A 21509-nucleotide genomic window follows, 5' to 3' on the forward strand; every position below is an offset into this window, starting at 1 on the left:
GGAACTGAGCCAGGTTGTCCAGTCAATTTCGCTGCTGACGGGGGATAAGAAAACGGAAGCCAGGTGCATTCCCACATTAAGTGTGTGAGTGTCCGTTTGTGAACAGACCCTACATAGGTCATTTTCCTTTCTTTTTTTTCAGTTTATTTCTTTAATAAGGAGAGACATACATGTTCACATAAGTATACAGAAGGAGGTCCCAGAGCATGTGGCTGAAAGGGGACCTCCTGACAGAAAATATATACATTAAAGGAAATACAAGGCATAAAACAGCAATACAGTAGTCACAATGATGAAGAATATTCAAAGTATAAGTAACAACTGTAAAGTAATATGAAGTCAATAGCTAGTCATGCAATTAAAACAGTAGTTTAGGGCATTCGCAACATAACAAACCGAAATACTTATAAAGGCTTTAAATTGCCCCTGTGATTTTGTTAATGTACTTTGGGTGCGGGTATGTGTTTGCCTGGTGACGGACACAGTGACCCTCATAGAAGGCTGACGTGGAACCACTGCCGGCTATGCAGGCCAAACTAACCCCGCCTGCTGCAACACCACCACCACCTCCACCACCACCACAACCTACATCAGAAACCTCGAACGTGCAGATCATGTCAGCACGGTGGACTATCTTACGTTACCAATTAAGTGAGGCCTACAACGCTTCTCACAAACCCGGCAGGTCGTATATTGGAAAAACACAAATGCTTCTCTACAAAGAGAGAAAAAGTATTTCGAGGATAGGAAGAGGCGGTTTTTTTTCCCCAGCACTTTAGGAATACTGGTGGAAGTTGCCAAGATTTTCTTGGGTAATCGTTAGACGCTGCTTTCTAAGGCTGCCGTTGCAACCGGTACCCACGGCAAGTGAAATGTTCTGAGGAGCAAAGGCCTAGCGAGTGCGACTAAGGCGGTGGTTGAACAGTTCGCGCGAGGATATTAGCTTATTTCGTGCAACTTCACTGAATACTTGCGCAGTGTATTTACGGAAGGCAGATGCCTGGCCACAGGCTCATGACGTCACTGCCGAGCGTTTTTGAGGAAATCCAGTTTCTCAGCGCCACCTTGTCTCCTTCAGCAAGGAAGCTTTCGTAGTCGCCTAGGGCCGCGCTGCGAACAAACTCGTGCCTAGGAGGACGATCATTTAGAAATTTCAGAAGATTCTGCAACTCTGGTGAGATAGGGGCGTTTCTGTTAGCCCTTTGTTGCACCAGAAACTGGGCTCCCTGTCTCATGTAATCCCTAAAGATTGGACGCATCTGCTCTTTGGAGTACATGAAAAGCACGCGTTGCAACATTGCAGAGTCCCTCTGTATGCGTTGGCCGTAATCTTTTCCTATGAATTCGGCGATGCGCTTCACTTGCAACACAGTTTCAGCACATAGGTCTTCGTAGGTCAAAAAGAGGACATTATTCTCGTTCCTTCGCGAATACCACGGGAGGAGGCTGTCTTCCAGGTAATCTCCGAAGCTAACAGCTCCGCCGATGAAGCGTCTAAGATACTCGCCGAAATCGCCGACATCATCTGCGTTGATCGTGTGTGTCCTCGCTTGGTGGTAGGCCGAGACACAGACATCGTAGGGGTTCCGGGCGACGTAGATATAGTTAGCTTCGGAAGAAAATCGTCTATCGGCGAAGGGCAAGTGAGTCTTGATTGGCCCCGATCCATGCATAGCTCCCAGGGCATCGACGCCGAAGAGCTCTAGAAATGGAGAGTCCCTGAAGAACTGCACCAAATCAGTCGGTGGTTGGCCATCGTGAAAGATGCCGTATGCTATGTACTGGACCCAGGTTGTCCCGCACTTGGGGTACGTGTTGACGTAAACTTCACCAGCGCGTCCCTTGTACGACAGTGCCGAAAGAACAGCGTCATCTGGAAAAAAGCGGGGCACCATGACGCCTTGCACGACCTTGAGGTACGCCATTGTCCTAGGGAGATTTCCGAAAAAGCCTGTGGAAGGATGTAAATGACAAAATTAGAAGTAGTTATGCATGCACCAATACATACACTATAATTTATTCCGCCATTCTTTCAATAACGAAAATATTGGTGCAACAGATGCAATAACGCGTAATTTCATTTGTGAGTGTGAACAAGACGTATCGTTTAAGAGTGCGCAGGGTTTTTTTTGCTTCTTTAAGAGAAAACAGACCGTAGCCAACGTTCCAGAAAGATAGAGTGTCCATCACGCTATAGTACACTAGTGTACTGGTGTAATATCAGTCCATTCTACAGCATGCTTAACTGGAATGCATGAACTGAAATCTATTGGACGGCTCAGAGTCGAGCTGTCGCCGACAATTTTTTGCTTGCATTTGAACATAATAGAACAATTGAGAGATTGCTCTGGCAAACGGCAAGGTTTGCATGTGTGCTATAGGCATTTCTTTTCAGACACCAAGTGCCGGTTTCTGCAGAGCATACAAGACAATCAGTAACGCTGTTCTGCAAAAGTTGCATGAACTACTCTGAACTGTTCCGCTGTAATTTGCTGCATACTATATGACAACATTGAACATATCTTATACCATGTGTGTAGGAACACAGAGCACTGTTTAGGAGCTGCGTCAACTCTTATTTACCGGATTGGAAACAAATGAGACAGTTAACAAAAAAAAGGAAAACCACGTGACATACCTTACTAGCCGGCGAAATTGGCTTTCAGTGCGGGATAATCAAGTGTTTCAGAACGCCTGGTACTTGAAGGAAACCCTACTTCACACTTCAAATCACGCCGCCACTTCTACTCAGGACGAAAGTTGGGCATCACAATAAACCTAGCTCTCGCAGTGCTTTGCAGTCTTCACTTTGGTCAATCTTTTTTTTTTTGCAGCGCCGCGGACATAAGCGCTAACCTAAATACATCAGCCTTTATTGCTTACGTACGATGCCCAGCTATTACTGGCGACCTAAATTTCAACTTGCAGCGCCAGCTGTATGTGGAATGGTTGGGAACAATGCAATTAAGGCTTACCACCGAACAAAAGAAAAAAAGGGACAGAAAAGTGCATACGCCTGGACGCGGCATGCACACAGCTGTTCAGCACGAATACAGGAGACGGTGTGATAGGAAGATGTGGGCCCAGGCCTCAAACACACAGGGATGGCACAATGAACACAGAGAGGCTTTAATGACACGGAGACGGGACTAGGATAACGTATACGACAACACACACACAGTTCCTTTCATGAACGTCTGTCGCTTAGGTATAGTCACGCTCGGCGTCAATGTAGGAAGGCGTCCGATAGCGCGTCGGTATCACACACGCACGGCACGAAGAGGCGCAAAGTTGAATCCGGAGCGGTGAGTGGCGCAGGCGCTGGAGGCCGGGGCGGATGTCCGGAACACGACGAGCCACTCGCGCGACAGCAGGGTCGGGACGTCTGCCCGCCACAGGGTAGACCGTTCGGAAGGCTTAGCTGCATCGGAACATGCCGGTGTCGGATGCTCGCCCAGCAGTGGAGCAGGCCGGTTGAAGCCCAAGGACAGCCCGGCCTGTACTTCCAGCACACCCAGGAACACCGGCCTTGGGTAGACGAACTGCTCGGCTTGTTCGGAAGGCCACTCCAAGCAGCTCAGGCAGATCGTATGGCTGCCGCCTCCGCCCAGACACCGGCCCTTCTCTTCCTCTTCGTCCGTCGCCGCCGCACAGCAGTCATGCGCATTCAGCCGCGACATTCAAATCGTCCAAACTCCTATCACAGACGGTAACACAAGGCTCAACACAGCAGCGGGACTTTCTCTCGCCGTCAACGTGCGGGCAGCGCACGCGCAGTTGATACCGAGACACACGACGGCGACAACAACGGCGACTGCGGGAACGTGCACCGTGTTCCCCTATAATCGTTGTCGCAATAAACACACTAGAGTCCAAACATGTCGCAGACACCGAGTTCTCCTAGTAATGTTGAGAATAAAATGTTGCAGTCAACAGCCGATAAGATGATTTCCTAGCGTAAGTAATAAGTATAGCATTAGTTAGATCTTATATTTGGTGTGGTTCCTAAGCGTAAAATTTGAATACAGATAAGGGAATATTAATTAGGAGTCGACCAACAATTGGGGGATATTAGAAGTGTTCTCATGAATGCCACAAATGACGCGCCGCATCACATTTGTAGCACGTCGCATTTGTGTGAGGCGCAGTAATGCTCTAGGAAGGGCGAATCACATTGATGTGACACGAGCAGATAGCCTGCGACGAAGGAAGTCGCCTCGCGTAGTGCATGTAAACACCGGTGGATTCACACTGTTACTAGCCAGTCCTCCGCACCTGTTGATCCCGATGTCAATAAGGCATCGCCTCGAGGCATATTCTAATGTTTTATTTCCTTGTGGGAGATATGTAGGGAAGGGGAGCAGGACGGAACTTAAAAATGGATGCGAGGGGCATGCGCGTTGACGCCTGCCGTTTAGCTCACGTAGCCGTGATAGCATTTCTTACCCCTTAATAGACACTTTTAGATCGACGAAGGTAAGGAGCCTGCGTACGCTGCAAGGCTGCGGGAGACAAGTGCGCATGCGCCGAATGGAACGCATCTATTTCATGGATGCGTGCGAACGCCCGTATCAAGATGGTGCGTGCGTAACGCGTGTCTTGCTGCGTGATGCTCTCGCGATCACTCGAGCGAAGGAGATTGCGTGATGGCGGCAATGGCGTCCGACGCGGACTGCAACAGTGAACCCCGAAGAAATCGCGTCTCCTTTACGCTGAAAGGCGACGTTGCCATGCTAACGGAGATTAAAACAAGCGGCTTGACATGGATGCATGTGGTTGTTACCATGGCTTCCGCGATCGACTGGCGCGCCGATCACAGATGCCACAACGTTAGTGAAACTTCGCAGGCTTCGGACGCTTGGTGGCGCTTAGAAGCACTCAAAAACGCTTACACGTGGTATATGGCATGTCTAGTTGAACGAAACGTATCACGGCCCGTTAAGATGCAAGTGTTGTGTAACGCTTCTTTTGTAGCGCACACAGCAATGTGTACTGCATACGCATCTGCTGCGTACGCTTAACAGTAGCACTATACCAGCTTCTTCATACGCAGGAACGCCGCAGCTAGGGCGGGGTTTCAGCAACGCCTGAAGCAGAACCGGACTCCGGCGCCCTCTCCTCCGTGGGCATCCAGTCTTCCAGATGTTCGGCTCGTGTGGTCATAGATGTCTCGGCAGTACCACATCTTCTCCCATCTCAAAAGTCCCCAGCTGGGCGCCCGAGGCGGGCTTGACTTTTTCCGGTGTCCACTTGTTCCCGACCGCGTAGTTGCGGACGTGCACGGTGTCAACCGGGGTGAAACTCCACGGGGTGAAACTCCACGGGATGTCGTCAGCATATTGGCGCTGATGAGCTGTCCGGTTCTTCGGTGGAAGACACATGTTTTGTCTTGTCCGCACCTCGTATCCCAAGAGCAATCCTGAGGGAGACTGCGCGAAGCCCTGCGCTGCGTTTCTGTAATGGCACAATATTCTAGCCAGGGTAATTGCGAGGTCCACACGCATCAACTTTTTTAAATCGTCCTTTATGCTTCTAACGGCGCGCTCTTCCAATTCATTACTCTGTGTGTAATAAGGCGGCTCGTGTATGTGGATGACACCGCTTCGTTCCATAAATTTATAAACTTCTGACCCGGTGAACGGCGTTCCTGACTGGAGGCAACGGCATGTGACAGTCCGAATTCGTTAAACAATGTGCTCAGAGCATCCACTGTGCTATTAACGGTAGTAAACCGTAGCGGCATCACCTCTGGCCCCTTGCTGTGTGAATTCACAGCAAGAACAGCGTTGTGTTATTAATGGTCGGCGCGCAGTCAATGTGCAGTCAAGACCACTTTTCGTTACGTGGCTTCCATGAAGAAGATTATAGTTCGTGATAAATTTATGATACATAAAAACACCCCCAAACAGACGCCGTGCTGCGTCTGACAGCTGCCGAAGCCAGCGCCCCTCGCACGCAGCACGCGGCTCTGCTGTGGCCGCACCCTGTTTTAACTTCTAAGGCGATATCGCTTCGATCGTGATGAGATGAAGCGAGAAGAAACATTGGATGGCAAATCATTTATGTAAATCAGGAAGAGTAAAGGGCCCAAAACGCTGCCCTGAGGCACACCATGGGTAACGTAAGTAGGAGATGAAGCGATATTATTTGACTACTGTGAACTGTTGACGATTCGCAAGAAAATTACGAAGCCATGTTAGAGTGAACGAGTCAATTCGAAATGCAGTTAATTTTGCAATAAGGTGACAATGAGCTACACGATCAAATGCTTTGGAAAAGTCAAGGGAAATGCAATTGGTCTGCTGGTTGTTGTTCATGTTAAGGTGCAGGTCTGTCGTAAATTCGAGTAACTGTGTCTCACATTATAATCCCTTCCTGAAACCATGTTGATGGCGAAAAAAGAAATTATTGGACTCTAGGTGATTATAAATATGAGAAGCAATTATATGTTCGAGCATCTTGCAGCTAATGCAGGTCAATGAAATTGGATGGTGATTTCCCAGGGAAATATTAATTTTCCAAATAGCAAATATAGTCACTAGACTCGAGGAAGAACTTGGCAAATGGTAAAGAGTGGGAATATAGTGAGCTTCTAAGTGTAATAACGACAGAAATACGGAAAGAGAAAGAACATGTTAGTTGGAAAGGAAGAAAGAAACTGAAAAGCTGGTGGAACAGGGAGATACGAGAAGCGATCGCCGAACGACAGAGAGCATCCCGAGAGCACAGGCAGGCAAAGAAGGCGCAGTTGCCCCAGGATAAAGTAACCAGTAAATGGGAAATATACCGGGAGCAAAAGTCTATGGTTCAAATACTGGTGCAAGCAAAATTAAAAGGTGAAAGGGAACGTTGGTTGTCAGAAATACATGAAAAAATGAAGGCCGCACCTACGATATTTTGGAACCACATAAAACTATTAGGCAGGAAGTCAACAACAATACAACAACATATCCTAGACGAAGATGAAAACAGACTGGAAGGAGAACCGGCAATAAATTACATACGAAAAATAACAGCCGAATCTTTCCAAGCCAATAACGAGGTTGTATTTGAAGAAAAAAAGAGCATGAAAGAGGCCCAAGTGGAAAAGGAGCAGGTGCTGACAAATTTCAGCTGGAAGAAAGCGGAAGAGAAAATTCCTAAACGCACAGCCATGGGGCTAGGCGAGGTTCCCGTAAGGCTGAATAATGAACTAGGACCAAACAGTAAGGAAGCTCTGGTGAAAGCAGTGGAAAAAACTTTAAAAGATAGACAAATACCAGACAGTTGGCGACAAAGTATAATGAATTTAATTTATAAAGGTAAGGGGGAGAAAGATAGAATTCACTCATATAGGCCGTTGACCATTACATCTGTATTATACAGGGTAGCAATGCAGACAATCAAACTAAAGCTTCAAGCATGGGCAGAGAATAATGGCATTATGGGAGAACTTCAGAATGGCTTCAGAACAGGTAGGCGTTTAGATGATAACTTCTTTGTTCTTACTCAGTGTATTGAAATATCAAAAGTAGAAAACAGACCGTTATATGTGGCCTTTTTAGACATTACAGGAGCCTATGACAACGTACACCGCAACAATTTGGGGGATATTCTGGAAGGGGAAGGCTAAGGTGGTGATTGTCTACAGCTTGTGAGAGAAATTTACCTAGAAAATACTGTTTCCTTTGAATGGGAAGGGACGAGGAGCGAGGAGAAGTTCATATCAACAAGGGACTGAGGCAGGGGTGCCCTTTATCCCCGCTGCTATTTATGATGTACATGGTGAGGATGAAGAGGGCGCTAGAAGGAAGTAATATCGCGTTTTTTCTCTCACACAAACAGGCGGGTACAGTAATAGAGCAGCAGCTTCCAGGTTTATTTTATGCGGACGACATTGTGTAGCTAGCTAACAAGCAAAGTGATTTGTATCATCTGGCTAATATCTGTGGGCAGGAAGGCAACAGTTTAGGTTTGAAGTTTAGTGTTAGAAAATCAAGTATTATGGTATTCAATGAAAACAATGAACAGACAGTGGAGATACAGGGCCAGGAAATACCTCGGGCAACAGAATATAAATATATTGGTGTATGGATAAACGAAGGCAATAGATATATGGAAACAGAGAAAAAAACAATAACAGTGAAGGGGAAGAGAAATGCAGCCATAATGAAGCACAGAGCGCTATGGGGATACAATACGTACGAGGTCCTCCACGTATGTCGAAAGGTGTAATGGTTAAATGACTTACTTTTGTAAATGCGGTTGTTTGCTTTAAATCAGGGGTACAATCAGGACTCGACGGGAACCAAAGGTCAGTGGGTCGCCTCGCCCTGGGCGCTCACGGGAAGACTACAAATGAAGCTGTGCAGAGTGATATGGTGGTGGTAGAAACATTTATTGCCAATGATATGAATGGTGGGGGCGAAGCCCCCTACATGGCACTTGAGTGCTCCCTTACTATGAGGGGGCACCCTTACAAAGCAAAGGAGAGTCCTTGAAGCGCAATCCTTCTTATTGCACTGGAGATGATCCGGCACTGGTCTTGAGCGGAAGCGCAGGTCAGAAGAGTCTCCCAGTAAGACACCGCCACGGCAGGTGATGGGGGATGAGGGAAGGTGGGGCACGTGAGGAGGGTGTGCAGGAATTCTCCTGGTTTGCCGCAAAGTTTGCATGTTGAGGGGAATTGGTCTGGGTATCTGGCATGTAGTAGTATGGGGTATGGAGCAGTCCGAGTTTGTAGTCGACGCCAGTGTGCGGCCTGCTCTATGGTGAGGGATGGGGCTGGGGGTGTGTATTCCCTTCGTTTGTCCCGGTAGTACGAGAGAATATCACGGAAGGAGAGCAGGCACTCCCCGGCCCGTAGAGGGGGCTCGGCTCCCACTGCCCGGAATGTGAGACCTCGGGCGAAGGAGTGAGCCTCCTCGTTGCCGGGGAGGCCAGCATGTGCTGGCGTCCAGATTAGCGTTATGCGGCGCCGGGGCTGCCAGGAGCGTAGTAAGCGCGCAGCGGTGCGGGATATGTAGCCATTGGCATAGTTGAGAATCATAGCATTCATAGCAGAACCATTGGCATAGTTGAGTCAGTGATAATTTTGGTGGCAGATGAAGAGATGAGAGCAAGCGCGATGGCTGCCTCTTCTGCCTCTGTGGTGGAATTGGTGATGATTGAACTGGAGGTTAGAAGCTTTGCTCGATTGTCGGTTACCGCCAGGGCCATACGGGAGCCTGACGTATATTCCGCTGCGTCCACGTAGACCACCTCATGGTCCTCGCCATACTGTTTGTGGAGGGCCCGAGCCCTTGCTCTTCGGCGGTTCCCGTCTCGCTCAGGGTTCATGTTCTTGGGGACAGGGGGTATGTTGAGGTTAGAGCGGAGGATAGGAGAAAGGGGGACCCTCTCGGTAGGGTGTGTAACAGGGGTTAGGTTTAATTGGGATAACAGAGTGCGGCCAGGCTCTGAGTTAGACAGACGGGATATTTGTGCCGTAAAGGTGGCTTCTCTGAGTTCCTCAAAGGTGTTGTGGACACCGAGTTTGAGGAGTCGGTCATTGGATATGCTGGGAGGAAGGCGTAGAGCTGCTTTCGTGCAACTCCGTAGGAGCGCGTTTACTCGATCTCTCTCCTTCTGTCGAAGGGGTAGGTAAGGAAGAGCATATGCGGTGCGGCTTATTATGTAAGCCTGGGTGAGGCGAAGCGTGTTTTCCTCGCGTAAGCCAGCCCGGCGGTTCGCTATGCGGCGAATCAGTCGGGTGGTCTGTTGAGCGTGTGTTTGGAGAGTTTTTATGACTTCTCCGTGCGCGCCATGAGAGTGGATAACTAGCCCTAGCACTCGGATTTTTTATACTAGTGGGATGGGGTGAGTACCTAGCGTAAGGGTGATGGGAGGAACGACTGAATCGTGTTGCTTGTGGCGGTATAGAAAGAGCTCCGATTTTGAGGGGGAGCAGGTCAGGCCACGCTCTCGTACATATGTGTCGATGGTGGTTAGTGCCAATTGTAGGTGTTGTTCTATTTCGGCGTTACTGCCTCGGTTTGTCCAGACAGTGATGTCGTCGGCGTAGAGGCTAAAATGGATGTCGGGGATTTCAGCTAGTTGTTGGGGTAGGTGAAGGAGTGCTATATTGAATAATATAGGGGAAAGGACGGCTCCCTGGGGCGTACCTCGTGCCCCGGTTGTGATACCTGGGAGGCTGTGGTCACCGAAAGTAAGTGTGGCTGTGCGGTGGGTGAGGAAGTCTCGGATGTAGTTGTACATCCTGGCTCCGACTCCCAAGGTTGTAAGGTTTTGTAGGATAGCTGAGTGTGTAACGTTGTCAAATGCCTTAGTAAGATCCACACCTAGAATAGCTTTGGTGTCGTTGGTTTGAGAGTCTAGAATGTGATGTTTTAGCTGTAGGAAGACGTCCTGTGTGGAAAGCCCAGGACGAAATCCAAACATGCAGGTGGGCATCAGATCATTGCTTTCTAGGTAACGGCAGAGCCTAGTCTGGAGTACGTGTTCCATCAATTTGCCCACCGAAGATGTCAAAGAGATGGGTCTGAGGTTAGAGGTGAGCAGAGGTTTCCCGGGTTTAGGTATGAAGACGACTTTGGCCTCTTTCCATTGCGATGGGAGGGTGCCCTTTTGCCAGCACCCGTTAAAGTATTCGGTAAGGGCCGTAATGGATTCGGCGTCGAGATTCCGGAGTGCCTTGTTATGTACCGCGTCCGGACCGGGGGTTGAGCACGTGTTAAGTCTCTGGAGTTCAGCCTGAACTTCTGCTTCTGTAATGGGTTGGTCGATGAAGTCGTTAGGGGGGCCTGCATAGTCGGGGTGTGTTAAAGGAGGGTGTGTGGGGAAGTACAGATTTCGAAGTTCTTGAAGGAGTTCCAATGGAGGTGTATCGGAAGTATGTATGAGTTTGGTGAGGTTGTGTCTTTGTGTAGTCTTAGACTGTGTGGAGTCTATTAAGTGTCTAAAGAGGTTCCAGGTCTGAGGTAAACTCATATTGCCATCTAGCTTGTTGCATAGTGATTCCCAGTTTTGTCGTGAAAGAGTCGCTGCGTGTGTCTGTATCTCTTTATTGAGACGGGCGAGGCGGCGTCTAAGTGTCCGGTTCCAACGCTGCCTTTGCCAGCGTCGTTCTAGGCTTGCTTTAGCTTCCCATAAATGTAGAAGGTGGGAGTCAACTGTGTCGCTGGGGTAGTCCTCCCATAGGGGACGAGTTGCGAGTCGGACATCACTTTGTAGTTGTTTGGACCATTCGGTGATGTCCTTGATGGGGGCGTAGGTGCGGGCTGCTCTACATGATCGGAAAGAGTCCCACTTCGTGAAAGTGGAGCCTCTGGGAGGTCTGTGGGGTAGTTTAATGTTTAAGAGAATTTCGATGATGCAATGGTCACCCAAATTCTCTTGTGTGTTGCACCATGTGGCGTGAGGGAGGCGATGTGCGAACGTAAGGTCTGGCGTAGTGTCTCTACAGACGCTGGTTCCCGTGCGTGTAGGAGAGGTAGGGTCGGTGAGTAGAGAGAGACCGGCTTGTTGCGCTGCTAACCACACACGACGGCCTTTCGGTGTGTCATGTGGGTAACCCCAAGCCGTATGCGGGGCATTAAAGTCTCCTACAACGAGTAAGGGGCACTTGTTTGCTATGCGCTTCGCAAGTGTAAAGAGGCGTTCGAAGTTGCTTTGTAGGCACTTTGGGTGGCTATATACATTTAGGATGAAGAGACTGTTCGCTCGAACGTGTTGCGGCACAAGCTCAATTAGAAGGTGATCAATGTCTTGAATCGGTAGGGTATGGGAGATGGTGGTGATTGAGCGACTAACTAGAAATGCTACCCGGGAGGGTAGGGGAGATGTGGGCAAAATAGGAGTATAGCCAGGGAGGGTAAGTGGGTTGGAGGGTTCCTGCAGGGCAAGGATGTCGGGCCCCGTTGCGCAGGACAGCAGTTGGTGGACCACATGACGCTTCCGGCGAAAGCCCCGGCAGTTCCACTGCCAGAGTGTAAGATTACGGTTTGGAGCTGCCATCATGAGAATCGATAGCAGGGGAAGGAATAACGGGGGTGGGGGGGGTGGAAGTCGATAGCTATGACAGGCATAGGGTTGTCGTTTCCCTCCGTTGCTTTAGCCTTCTTGCGTCTATTTGGGGTGGGGTCCCGCTTCGGGAGGGCGGTTGAGTAAGAATTGAGCTGGGACTCAAGATCGCTACATCGGTCAGAGAAGCCTTGGGTTAGCACATCTAATCGTTGGTTAAAAGAAGTATTATCTTGCGTTAAGTGGATTACCGCGTTTTTGAGCGTTGCACATTCCTGGTTGATGTGAGTAATAGCGGCCTGCAATTTTGCCTCAAAGCGAGCAGCGAAGGACTCAAGCAGGGTTGGAATGTCGTCTCGTGAGGTAGCGGTGGGGGGAGTGGGTGCTGTGCATGCAGTTGAGTTTGCGGAGGGTTCGGTGTCAGCTTCCATTGCTAGCAAATCAGGAGAGGAAGTAGGGTTGGAGTGACTGGGTAAGGTATGGGCGGTGGGTGGGTTGGGGGTGGGAGCCTCGTATGCGGCAGGAGCGGGGGCAGGTGGAATGGGAGATCCAGAGGCAAGAGCACTTATCTGGGTTTCCAGTTTGGCGATATGTTGATGAAGGGCGGCGGCTTCTTTCCGGGCTGCTGTATCTTCTGCTTTGGCCGCCGCTGCCTCCTCCTGGGATTTTGCAAGGGCGTGTTGCAGACTGGGAGTCGCCGTCATGGATGGCATGTGCTTGTGAGAAGAGAGGGGAGTGTCCCAGGCTTGCTTCAACGGCGCTGTCCAGGCTTGCTTGTGTTGATTGGGCGACAACTGGGGAAAATTGTCCCCGGATGTGATCAATTCTTGATGCCGCGTTTGTGGGTGGCTCGGCTGTTTCCGTGTCTGGTGAAGGTTTCGTCCCTTGCAGGATCCCGTGCCGGTAAGGTGAGGGCCCTCGCACAGAATGCAATTAGGCGTGCAAGGAGGTTCTTGTTGCGGATGTTGTATCCCACAGCGGGGGCAGAGATTGGTCTTGGGGCTTGGGCATACGTCATGACAGTGACCCGGTTGTCTGCAATTTGTGCAGGCTTCCGGACTGCCGCGGTATTAGTTGCAGCGGTGGATGGCTCCCATGTATTTGATGGAGTTCGGGACTGCGCTTGCGTCGAAGGTGATTAGGATGGAGTGCGTCTTTCCCATGCGTCGGGCTGCTAGTATGGTGTGCTCTGGATTTCTTCTGACCAGGTCTTGGTAGAGTTGCATTGGGGTCTCGTCGTCATAGGCGTTTGTGATGACTCCTCTGGTAGCCCCCGGTGGGGGTGCCACGTAAGCTGCGCACGGGTAGGTTCGGTCTCCAATGGTGAGGGAGGTCAGCGTCTTCAGAGTCTCGGCAGTTGGGAAATGTGTTGTTGCCATGGTGAAAGTATTGTTCGTCGGGTGGATGCGAAGGCAGAAGTCGTCCGGTAGAGTGATTTGAAGCTGGGTCTGCACTGCCTTACTGAGTCGAGGTGTTGGGATGTCAAGGAGTCGCACTTCACCTCGCGGGCGAACGACCACTCTAATAGCGTTGGGTGGGAGTGGCGGCAGTTGCTTGCTTCATTGCACTGTGAGGCGAGCCTCCTTGGTTGCAGGTGGTAGGCGGGCCGGCGTCTTGCCGCTGCTAGTTGCGGCTGCTGCGTCGGGCGCCGCGTTCCTGGCGTTCGGGTTTGCTGCCTCGGAGGTAGCGTTGTCTGAGCGTTGAGGTGGTTTCGGCGAATTGGCCGGTCGGGAGGCATAGGCTTTATATATAACTGGTGTCCAATCGTCTGACTGGAGCTCTTGTGCGGTTACGGTGTGTCCTTCAACCGTTACTTCCATGTTAACGGCTGGCGTCGCAGGCGGAGTGGCGGAGTCCGAGTGAGGCTTAGCTCGACGGCTGAGCGTCTCTCCGGAGCTGGGGAGCCGGAGTCCCAGAGTGATATGGGCTGGACTAGTTTTGAAGTGAGGGAAGCTCGCAGTAAAATTGAGTATGAAGAACGGCTGAGGAATCTGGAAGAAAGTAAATGGGCTGGGAGAGTGTTCAGGTGTCTGTAAAAGAAAAACATTGATTCACAGTGGAGGAAAAGAAATTGGAAGCTTACCAGCAAGTATGCGGCCTGTAGGGTGCGCCACACCGCAACAAGGAAGGCCAAGCGGAAAGTCAGAGGCTGAAATAATCTCACGGGTGGCGGCAATGGAAAAGAAACCTGCCATGAGTAACTACTTAAGAGGAAAAAACGACATCAGGAAAGAAACAATTTATGATAACTCAAGGGAAGCTCATTACATTTCGAAGCGAGATCGGCATGCCTTAGAACACGCACCTATAAAGCGAGATATAAGACGGAAGAAGAAGCATGTGCTTGCTGTGGTAAAGCTAGGGAGACTATGGAGCATGTTTTATTGGAACGTGAAGACGTCTAGCCAGCGGTCGATTTAGGCGCCACTGGCCTCCTTGAAGCACTTGCGTTCAGCGAGGGCAGTGGAAAAGTAAACATGTCCGCAATAGGCATTAGTAAGAGGCGACTACAGGATTGGTGGAAGAAAAGTATGGAAACGACAAAAAACAAAGACGTACAAAAGCACAGTTCGAAATAGGGGATCAGAAAATTTGGGTGGGGTAGTTGATAGGGTTTTTTATATAGTTTAACATAGGTAGGACGAGCTTGGTGGCGCAACCCACCACCCCGTTTCAAAGGGGACGCTCATAACATCCATCCATACATCCATCCATCCACTGATGAACCACCATGTTTTGAACGTATGGGCTCCTGTGGAAGCTTCGCTAGCAGGTGTATTTACTTTGGCAACATCGTCTTTCAACGTAAAGGAGACGCGATTTCTTCCGGGTTTACTTTTGCTGTCCGTGTCGGACTCCACTGTCGCCATCATGCACTCTCGTTCGTTCGAGTTTCCGCGAGAGAGTCACGCAGCTAGACACGCCTTACGCACGCAGCATCTCGATACGGCCGTTCGCACGCATCCATGTAAATAGATGAGTTCCATTCGGCGCATGCGCACTTCTCTCCCGCAGCCTCGCAGCGTACGCAGTCTCCTTACCTACGTTGAACTAAAAGTGTCTATTAAGGGTAGAGAAATGCTATCACGGCCACGTCAGCTAAATTGGGACGTGGCAACAGCGCATGCGCCTCGCATCCATTTTTAAGTTCCTTTCTGCTCCCCTTCCGTATATATTTCCCAGAAGAAAATAAAACAGTATAATATGCCTGGAGATGCTGTCTGATTCACATTGGTATCAACAGGTGCGGCGGACTGCCTGTAACAGTGTCAATCAACCATGTTTACGCGAGACGACGTCCTTCATCGCAGGCTACCTTCTCGTGTCGCATCAATGTGATTCGCCCTTCCTAGAGCAATACTGTGCTTCACGCAAATGCGACGCGTTACATATGCGATGCCGCGCGTCATTTGTCGCATTCATGAGAACGCCGCTAATGTACCCCGACTGTTGGTCGGCTCCTGATTAATCTTTCCTTTTCTGTCTTCAATTTTCTACGCTCAAGGGGCCCCTCACCAGGTCTGGCCATTTTGAGCTGACAAGCGCAGAGCATACATTGCGCGCTAACGATCGTGTCTGCAAAGTATTACATCGCTACGCGCCGTGGAAAGATCTAAAATTTCAAACCGAACACCGTTTTTCCTTTTCCTCGCGGCCACCCCGCTCCAAGCCGGAGGATGACGCACCTCGTGTGCTTGCGATTACGTACTGGTGTCCGCATTGTCACGTGGCTCGTGGTGACACGTGACTTCGAGAAATATTCAAAACAACATCTGTTATCTGTGCAATATCTGTTGCTTGAATTGACGAATGGAAGTTTAGAGAAATACTGAAACACACAAACGGAATGTCTGCGCGTTTTCTGTTTTACTTCGCACCGCAGCAAGAGAGATGTACTTCCGCTTCGTCTACTTGTTCCCACGGTGGTGCGGTCACGTGCGCAGGTACCGAAAGTATGCCATTTCTATCGTGTTCCAGAGCGTGATCATGCTCTGCGATCCGCGAGTTGTGCCTCAGTATTCGTGTAGCACTGAATTATATCGCTACTCATGTTTCCTTATGCACAGCGCGTAAATCGTACGCTACGCGAACGAGACAGCAACATCAGCGGACAATGTCAGAGTCAACGTCACTGGAAGTGCGTAGCGCCGAAAAAGAAAACAAAGAGAAAAAGAATGACGGCGGGGCCTGTGACGTATGCGTTACGCGATCCTCTAGGTCTGGTATGGGAGAACGCAGGGAAGGAATTTCGCCTGCGCAAGCTAAACGGCGCGAGTAAAGCCCCTGCATCTACGCGCCACCGCCGCTCTCTTAAGTAGCGCCAACCTTTGAGTGCACCGCCTTTTCCCCTCACACCAAATCCGGTTCCGGCATTTCCGCTTCCGGTATTTCCGGATCCGGCGTTTCCGCTTCCTAGAGTTGCGCTGCGAGAATTTCCGCTTCCATTGCAGACGATGGTGAGGCGCCCGTGCTAAGCAACCGGTGCAAATCTGAGTTGCTCGCACTAGCCATTCCACCAAGCGTCATTCGCGTGCATCTACGCGCTTGTTTGCGTACGCTGCGCCCACACGCTTTGCCTGTCGTCCTCTTTCGCTGACAAAGTGCGGAGAGCATCAGTTATGAAAGAAGCACGTATTGGTACATCCTGTATGAACTTTCTTTTTACTGCAAGGTGGAGGACAGTTGGCCTTTACGAACAGAATATATACAAAATGTAGGCATATGAAGTGTTGACAGAGTGGTACATGCAACGCACAGTATTTGTTCATACAATAGCAGTTGGTATAAGCCAATTTCACATTTACTTCACAAAGCTTGAATAACTCTGAAAGCATTCAGCAAATCAACGCTGCTCCACTTCACCAAACAAGTAGGTGTCTTTTCGACCAATAACTAAACTGACGTACATCAAAATTTGGACGCTTTGAGTAAAGTTGAGTAAGTAAGGCTAAACAAAGCCCCTCCATCCTCGCTTCTGCCGGCATAAAACTTCGGTGGCGCGTAGATGGAAGTGCTTTAGCGCTTAGGCCAGGGACGGATACAAGCGCGACAACAGAAGTATGACACACCTACCGCCCGAAATACTGCCGTGTTCGCCTCCTGAACACTCGCAATAAAAAAAATAGCCATCGTAATTTCACGTTGCAACACACAATTCGCCGTATACCTTTCCTCAGGCCACAACACACGAACATAATTCGCCGTACACGCGAGCAGATGCTCGCGTCACAACACACAATTCGCAGTGTGCATCAGCTGGCGTCATCCACACAATTCGCCGTCCACCTTTGCACGCGTTACAACAAGCGCACACGCACCAATTCACTGCACACCTCCGCTCATATCGCACAAGAAAAGCACACTTGTTTTCACCATGTCACTGAATGCCCTCCACGCAAATTTGAACTTGTTATATTTCATAGCTTCACGTCATTGCAGTCCTTCACGTAGTGCACGCACTTGGGACGTTCGCTACCTTCGATCGTACGAGACAAGTTCAACCTCATAATCAACAGCATAAACTCTATGCGTCTGCCGTAAAAATTGCCGTCGCGAACTCCTTCACTAAAGTCCCTACATACGTGCTGGCTGGAGGGGATGTATGCTTCAAAACAAGAATTCAAAGGGGACAAGCTGTTGTATTCCGCTGAAGTAGTAGTTTGCGGCCGCTGTTTTCCAAATGCACGAAAAACGGGAGCGGTCTCCAAGCGCCCAGGCACTACATACCACTGTACGTTGTCTCTCGTGGCACAACCCGTCGCAGGTTGACACGAAGCAGCGAACACGAGCAGATCGCCGATTACAATAGGCGGTGGTTCTTGGATGGAATCGCATTCACAGTTTCAACCGCAGCTGGTGCAATTAAAGCCTCTCTATCGACGCGAAAGTAAACAACGCTAAAAAACAGCGTCACTTCCACTCGGAACAGGAAGTTGAAGCTACGTAAGTTCCGCTTTACGCCGGAAGCTAAGGGGGTGAGAGGAGAGGAGCGTGGAGGAGGAGGGTAGGTTGGCGGTACTTAGCTTGGCCGGCGGTGGCGCGTAGATGCAGGGGCTTTAGGCGCGAGTAGAGAGAGCGTCTTGCTTGGCAGTGGAGCCCGCCTGCTGAGATCATGGCTTCGCAGCACTGAAATATCTCTATCTCGGCTATCAATGAGCCGATCTGAAAATTTTCGGCGGCAGAACGCTCCATAGAGGAGATGCAACACCTTCAAGCGTATAACCGAGATTTGCTATAGGGCCTGGTGAGGGGCCATTTAAGAACCACACCAAATATAAGATCTAACTAATGCTATAGTTATTACTTACGCAATGAAATCATCTTATCGCTGTCTGAAACATGATATTTTCAACCTTGCTAGGAGAACACAGTGTCTGCGACATGCTTCGACTCTAGTGTGTTTCTTGTGAGAACGATTTAGGGGCACTCAGTGCAGGGTCGCGCAGTCGCCGTTATCGTCGCCGTCGTGCTGAAACGAGTCGGCGAGAGAAATTCTCCGTGAGATGCGAACTGCATACGGCTGCAAAAACATGCAAACCGCATATGCGCTCACTCTCACTCTACACTCAGTTGGCTCTGCAGCGGGCTAATGCAGCACTCTGCCTACCGCTGCTGTGTTGAGCGTTGTGCGGACGCTCGTAGCTTTCGTGCTAAACAGCTGTGTGCATATCGCATCCGGGCGTATGCACTTTTCTGTCACTTTTCTTCCTTTTTCGTATCTTCAGTGGTAAGAGCCCACAGCCTCAGTTGCATTGCTCCCAATAATTCCACATAAAGCTGGCGCTACAAGTTGAACTTCCAGCCGCTTGCAATCGCTGGGCGCCGTACGTAAGCATTAAAGGCTTATTTACTCAGGTTGCCAGTTATGCCTGCGAGGCTAATAAAAAAAAATCGGTACATACTGTAGAGCGGAAAGCATTGTCGGAGCTAGGTTTATTGTCATCCCCAACTTTCGTCCTGAGTAGCAGTCGTGGTGGCGTGATTCGAAGTGCGAAGTAGGGTTTGCTTCAGGTACCAGCGTCTTAAAACATTTCGTTATCCCGTACTGAAAGCCGATTTCGCCAGCCAATAAAGGTGGGCCACGTGGTTTTCTTTTTTTCTAGCTTTCTGATTTGTTCCCAATCTGGTAACAAAGAGATGACGCAGCTCCTGAAGAGTGCTTTGCGTTCCTATACACATGCTATAAAATGTGTTCAATGTTGTCTTATAGTATGCAGTCTATTACAGCGAAACTGTTCAGAGTAATTCATGCGGCTTTTGCACAACAGCACTTATGATTGTCTTGGATGCCTGCAGAAAGCTTTACTGGAACTCTGAAAAAAAAATGCATATAGCAAGCATGCAAGCCTTGCCGTCGAACAAAGCGACATCTTAATTTTTCTATTACGTTCAAATGCAAGCAAAAAATATTCCGCGACAGCTCAGCTCTAACCTATCCAAGAGATTTCAGTTCATACATTTTAGTTAAGCAAGTTTAAGACGGGACTTATATTACACTAGTGCATGGTTCACTATGGCATGATGGCTTCTTTATCTTTTCGGAGTGTCAACGGTCTGTGATTCTCTTAAACAAATGGATACCTGCGAACTCCTAAACTGCGCGTCTCCTTCACACTCACAAATGAAATCACGCGTTATTTCATATGTTGCACCAATATTTTCGTTATTCAAAGACAGGCAGAATAAATTATAGTGTATATATTGCTGCATGCATAACTACTTCTAATTTTGTCATTTATTTCCTTCCACAGGCTTTTTAGGAAATCACCCTAGGACAATGGCGTACCTTAAGGTCGTGCGAGGCGTCGCGGTGCCCCACGTTTTTCCAGATGACGCTGTAGTTTCGGGACTGTCGTACAAGGGACGTGCTGGTGAAGTTTACGTCACCACGTACCCCAAGTGCGGGACAACTTGGGTCCAGTACATAGCATACGGCATCTTTCACGATGGCCAACCGCCGACAGATTTCGTGCAATTCTTCAGGCACTCTCCATTTCTAGAGCTCTTCGGCGTCGATGCCCTGGGAGCTATGCATGGATCGGGGACCATCAAGACTCACTTGCCCTTCACCGATAGACGAGTTTCTTCCGAAGCTAAATATATCTACGTCGCCCAGAACCCCTACGATGTCTGTGTCTCGTCCTACCACCAAGCGAGGACACACACGATCAACGCAGATGATGTCGGCGATTTCGGCGAGTATCTTAGACGCTTCATCGGCGGAGCTGTTAGCTACGGAGATTACCTGGAAGGCAGCCTCCTCCCGTGGTATTCGCGAAGGAACGAGAATAATGTCCTCTTTTTGACCTACGAAGACCTATGTGCTGAAACTGTGTTGCAAGTGAAACGCATTGCCGAATTCATAGGAAAAGAATACGGTCAACGCATACAGAGAGACTCTACGATGTTGCAACGCGTGCTGGCCATGTCTTCCAAAGACCAGATGCGTCCAATCTTTAGGGATTACAGTAGACAGGTATTCCAGTTTCTGGTGCAACAAAGGGCCAGCAGAAACGTCCCTATCTCACCAGAGCTGCAGGATTTTGTGAAGTTTCTAAATGACCGTCCCCCAAGGCACGAGTTTATTCGCAGCGCGGCCGTAGGCGACAACGAAACCTTCTTCACTGAAGCAGACAAGGTGTCTCTGGGAAACTGGATTTCCTCAAAAACGCTCGGTAGTGACGTCATGAGCCTGTGGCCAGGCATCTGCCTTCCGTAAACGCACTGCGCAAGTACTCAGTGAAGTTGCACGAAATAAACTAATATGCTTGCACGAAGTGTTCAACCACAGCCTTAGTCACACTGGCTAGGCCTTTGCGTTTCACAACATTTCACTTGCCGTCAGTACCTGTTAAAATTGCCGTGTTAGATAGCAGCGTCTGACGATAACCCAAGAAAACCCTGGCAACTTCCGCCAGTACTGCCTAAAGTGCCGTGGAAAAAAGCCGCCTGCTCCTAACCACGAAATAATTTTTCTGCCTTTGCAGAGAAGCATTTGTGTTTTTTCAGTGAACGGTCTGCCTCGTTTGTGCGAATCATTGTAGGCCTTACTTGCTTTGTAGCAAAAGGTAGTCCACCTTGCTGACGTGATCTGCACTTACGAGGTTTCTGAAGTAGGAGGTGGTGGTGGTGGTGTTGCAGCAGGCGGCGTTAGCCTGGCATACATAACCGGCAATGGTTCCACCTGAGCCTCCTGTGAGTGTCACTGTGTCCGTCATCAGGTGTTGAAAAGCCCCGTGTCTCGCATTTGCTGTTGCAGTTGTAGTGCTCCCTTCCTGATCGCCGCAGGCCCTCCGGGGAAAAACGACGTCTTCAAAGGTCCTGTGCAAAAGACCATTCTTTCGGAGGCTGTCGACCATCGCTTTCATTCTGTGCCGAACTGCGGGCATATCAAAATGAAATGACCGATATCGCTTATATCACCACAGAATGCACAGAACGGGGAAGTGCATCGTCCAGTCTTAAATAACCTAGCCGAGGTGTAGCGGAGTCGTTTCGGACGCTGTGCA

General features: G+C 49.6%; 2 protein-coding genes across 2 annotated transcripts; one reads left to right on the forward strand and one right to left on the reverse strand.

Moving 5' to 3' along the window:
• Positions 1–426: 426 nt before the first annotated feature.
• Positions 427–18057, reverse strand: LOC135906828 (sulfotransferase 1 family member D1-like). The gene is made up of 2 exons (XM_065438422.2): positions 17728–18057; positions 427–1951 (listed from the first exon to the last, which is right to left on the reverse strand). The coding sequence occupies exon 2, from the start codon at positions 1923–1925 to the stop codon at positions 984–986; it is 942 nt and encodes a 313-aa protein (XP_065294494.1). The 5' UTR covers positions 1926–1951; positions 17728–18057; the 3' UTR covers positions 427–983.
• Positions 16433–20754, forward strand: LOC135906816 (sulfotransferase 1 family member D1-like). Its single transcript, XM_065438412.1, has 2 exons — positions 16433–16870; positions 19752–20754. The coding sequence occupies exon 2, from the start codon at positions 19778–19780 to the stop codon at positions 20717–20719; it is 942 nt and encodes a 313-aa protein (XP_065294484.1). The 5' UTR covers positions 16433–16870; positions 19752–19777; the 3' UTR covers positions 20720–20754.
• Positions 20755–21509: the final 755 nt, after the last annotated feature.

This window comes from Dermacentor albipictus, chromosome 7 (assembly GCF_038994185.2).
Source record: "Dermacentor albipictus isolate Rhodes 1998 colony chromosome 7, USDA_Dalb.pri_finalv2, whole genome shotgun sequence".
Classification (NCBI taxonomy): domain Eukaryota; kingdom Metazoa; phylum Arthropoda; class Arachnida; order Ixodida; family Ixodidae; genus Dermacentor; species Dermacentor albipictus.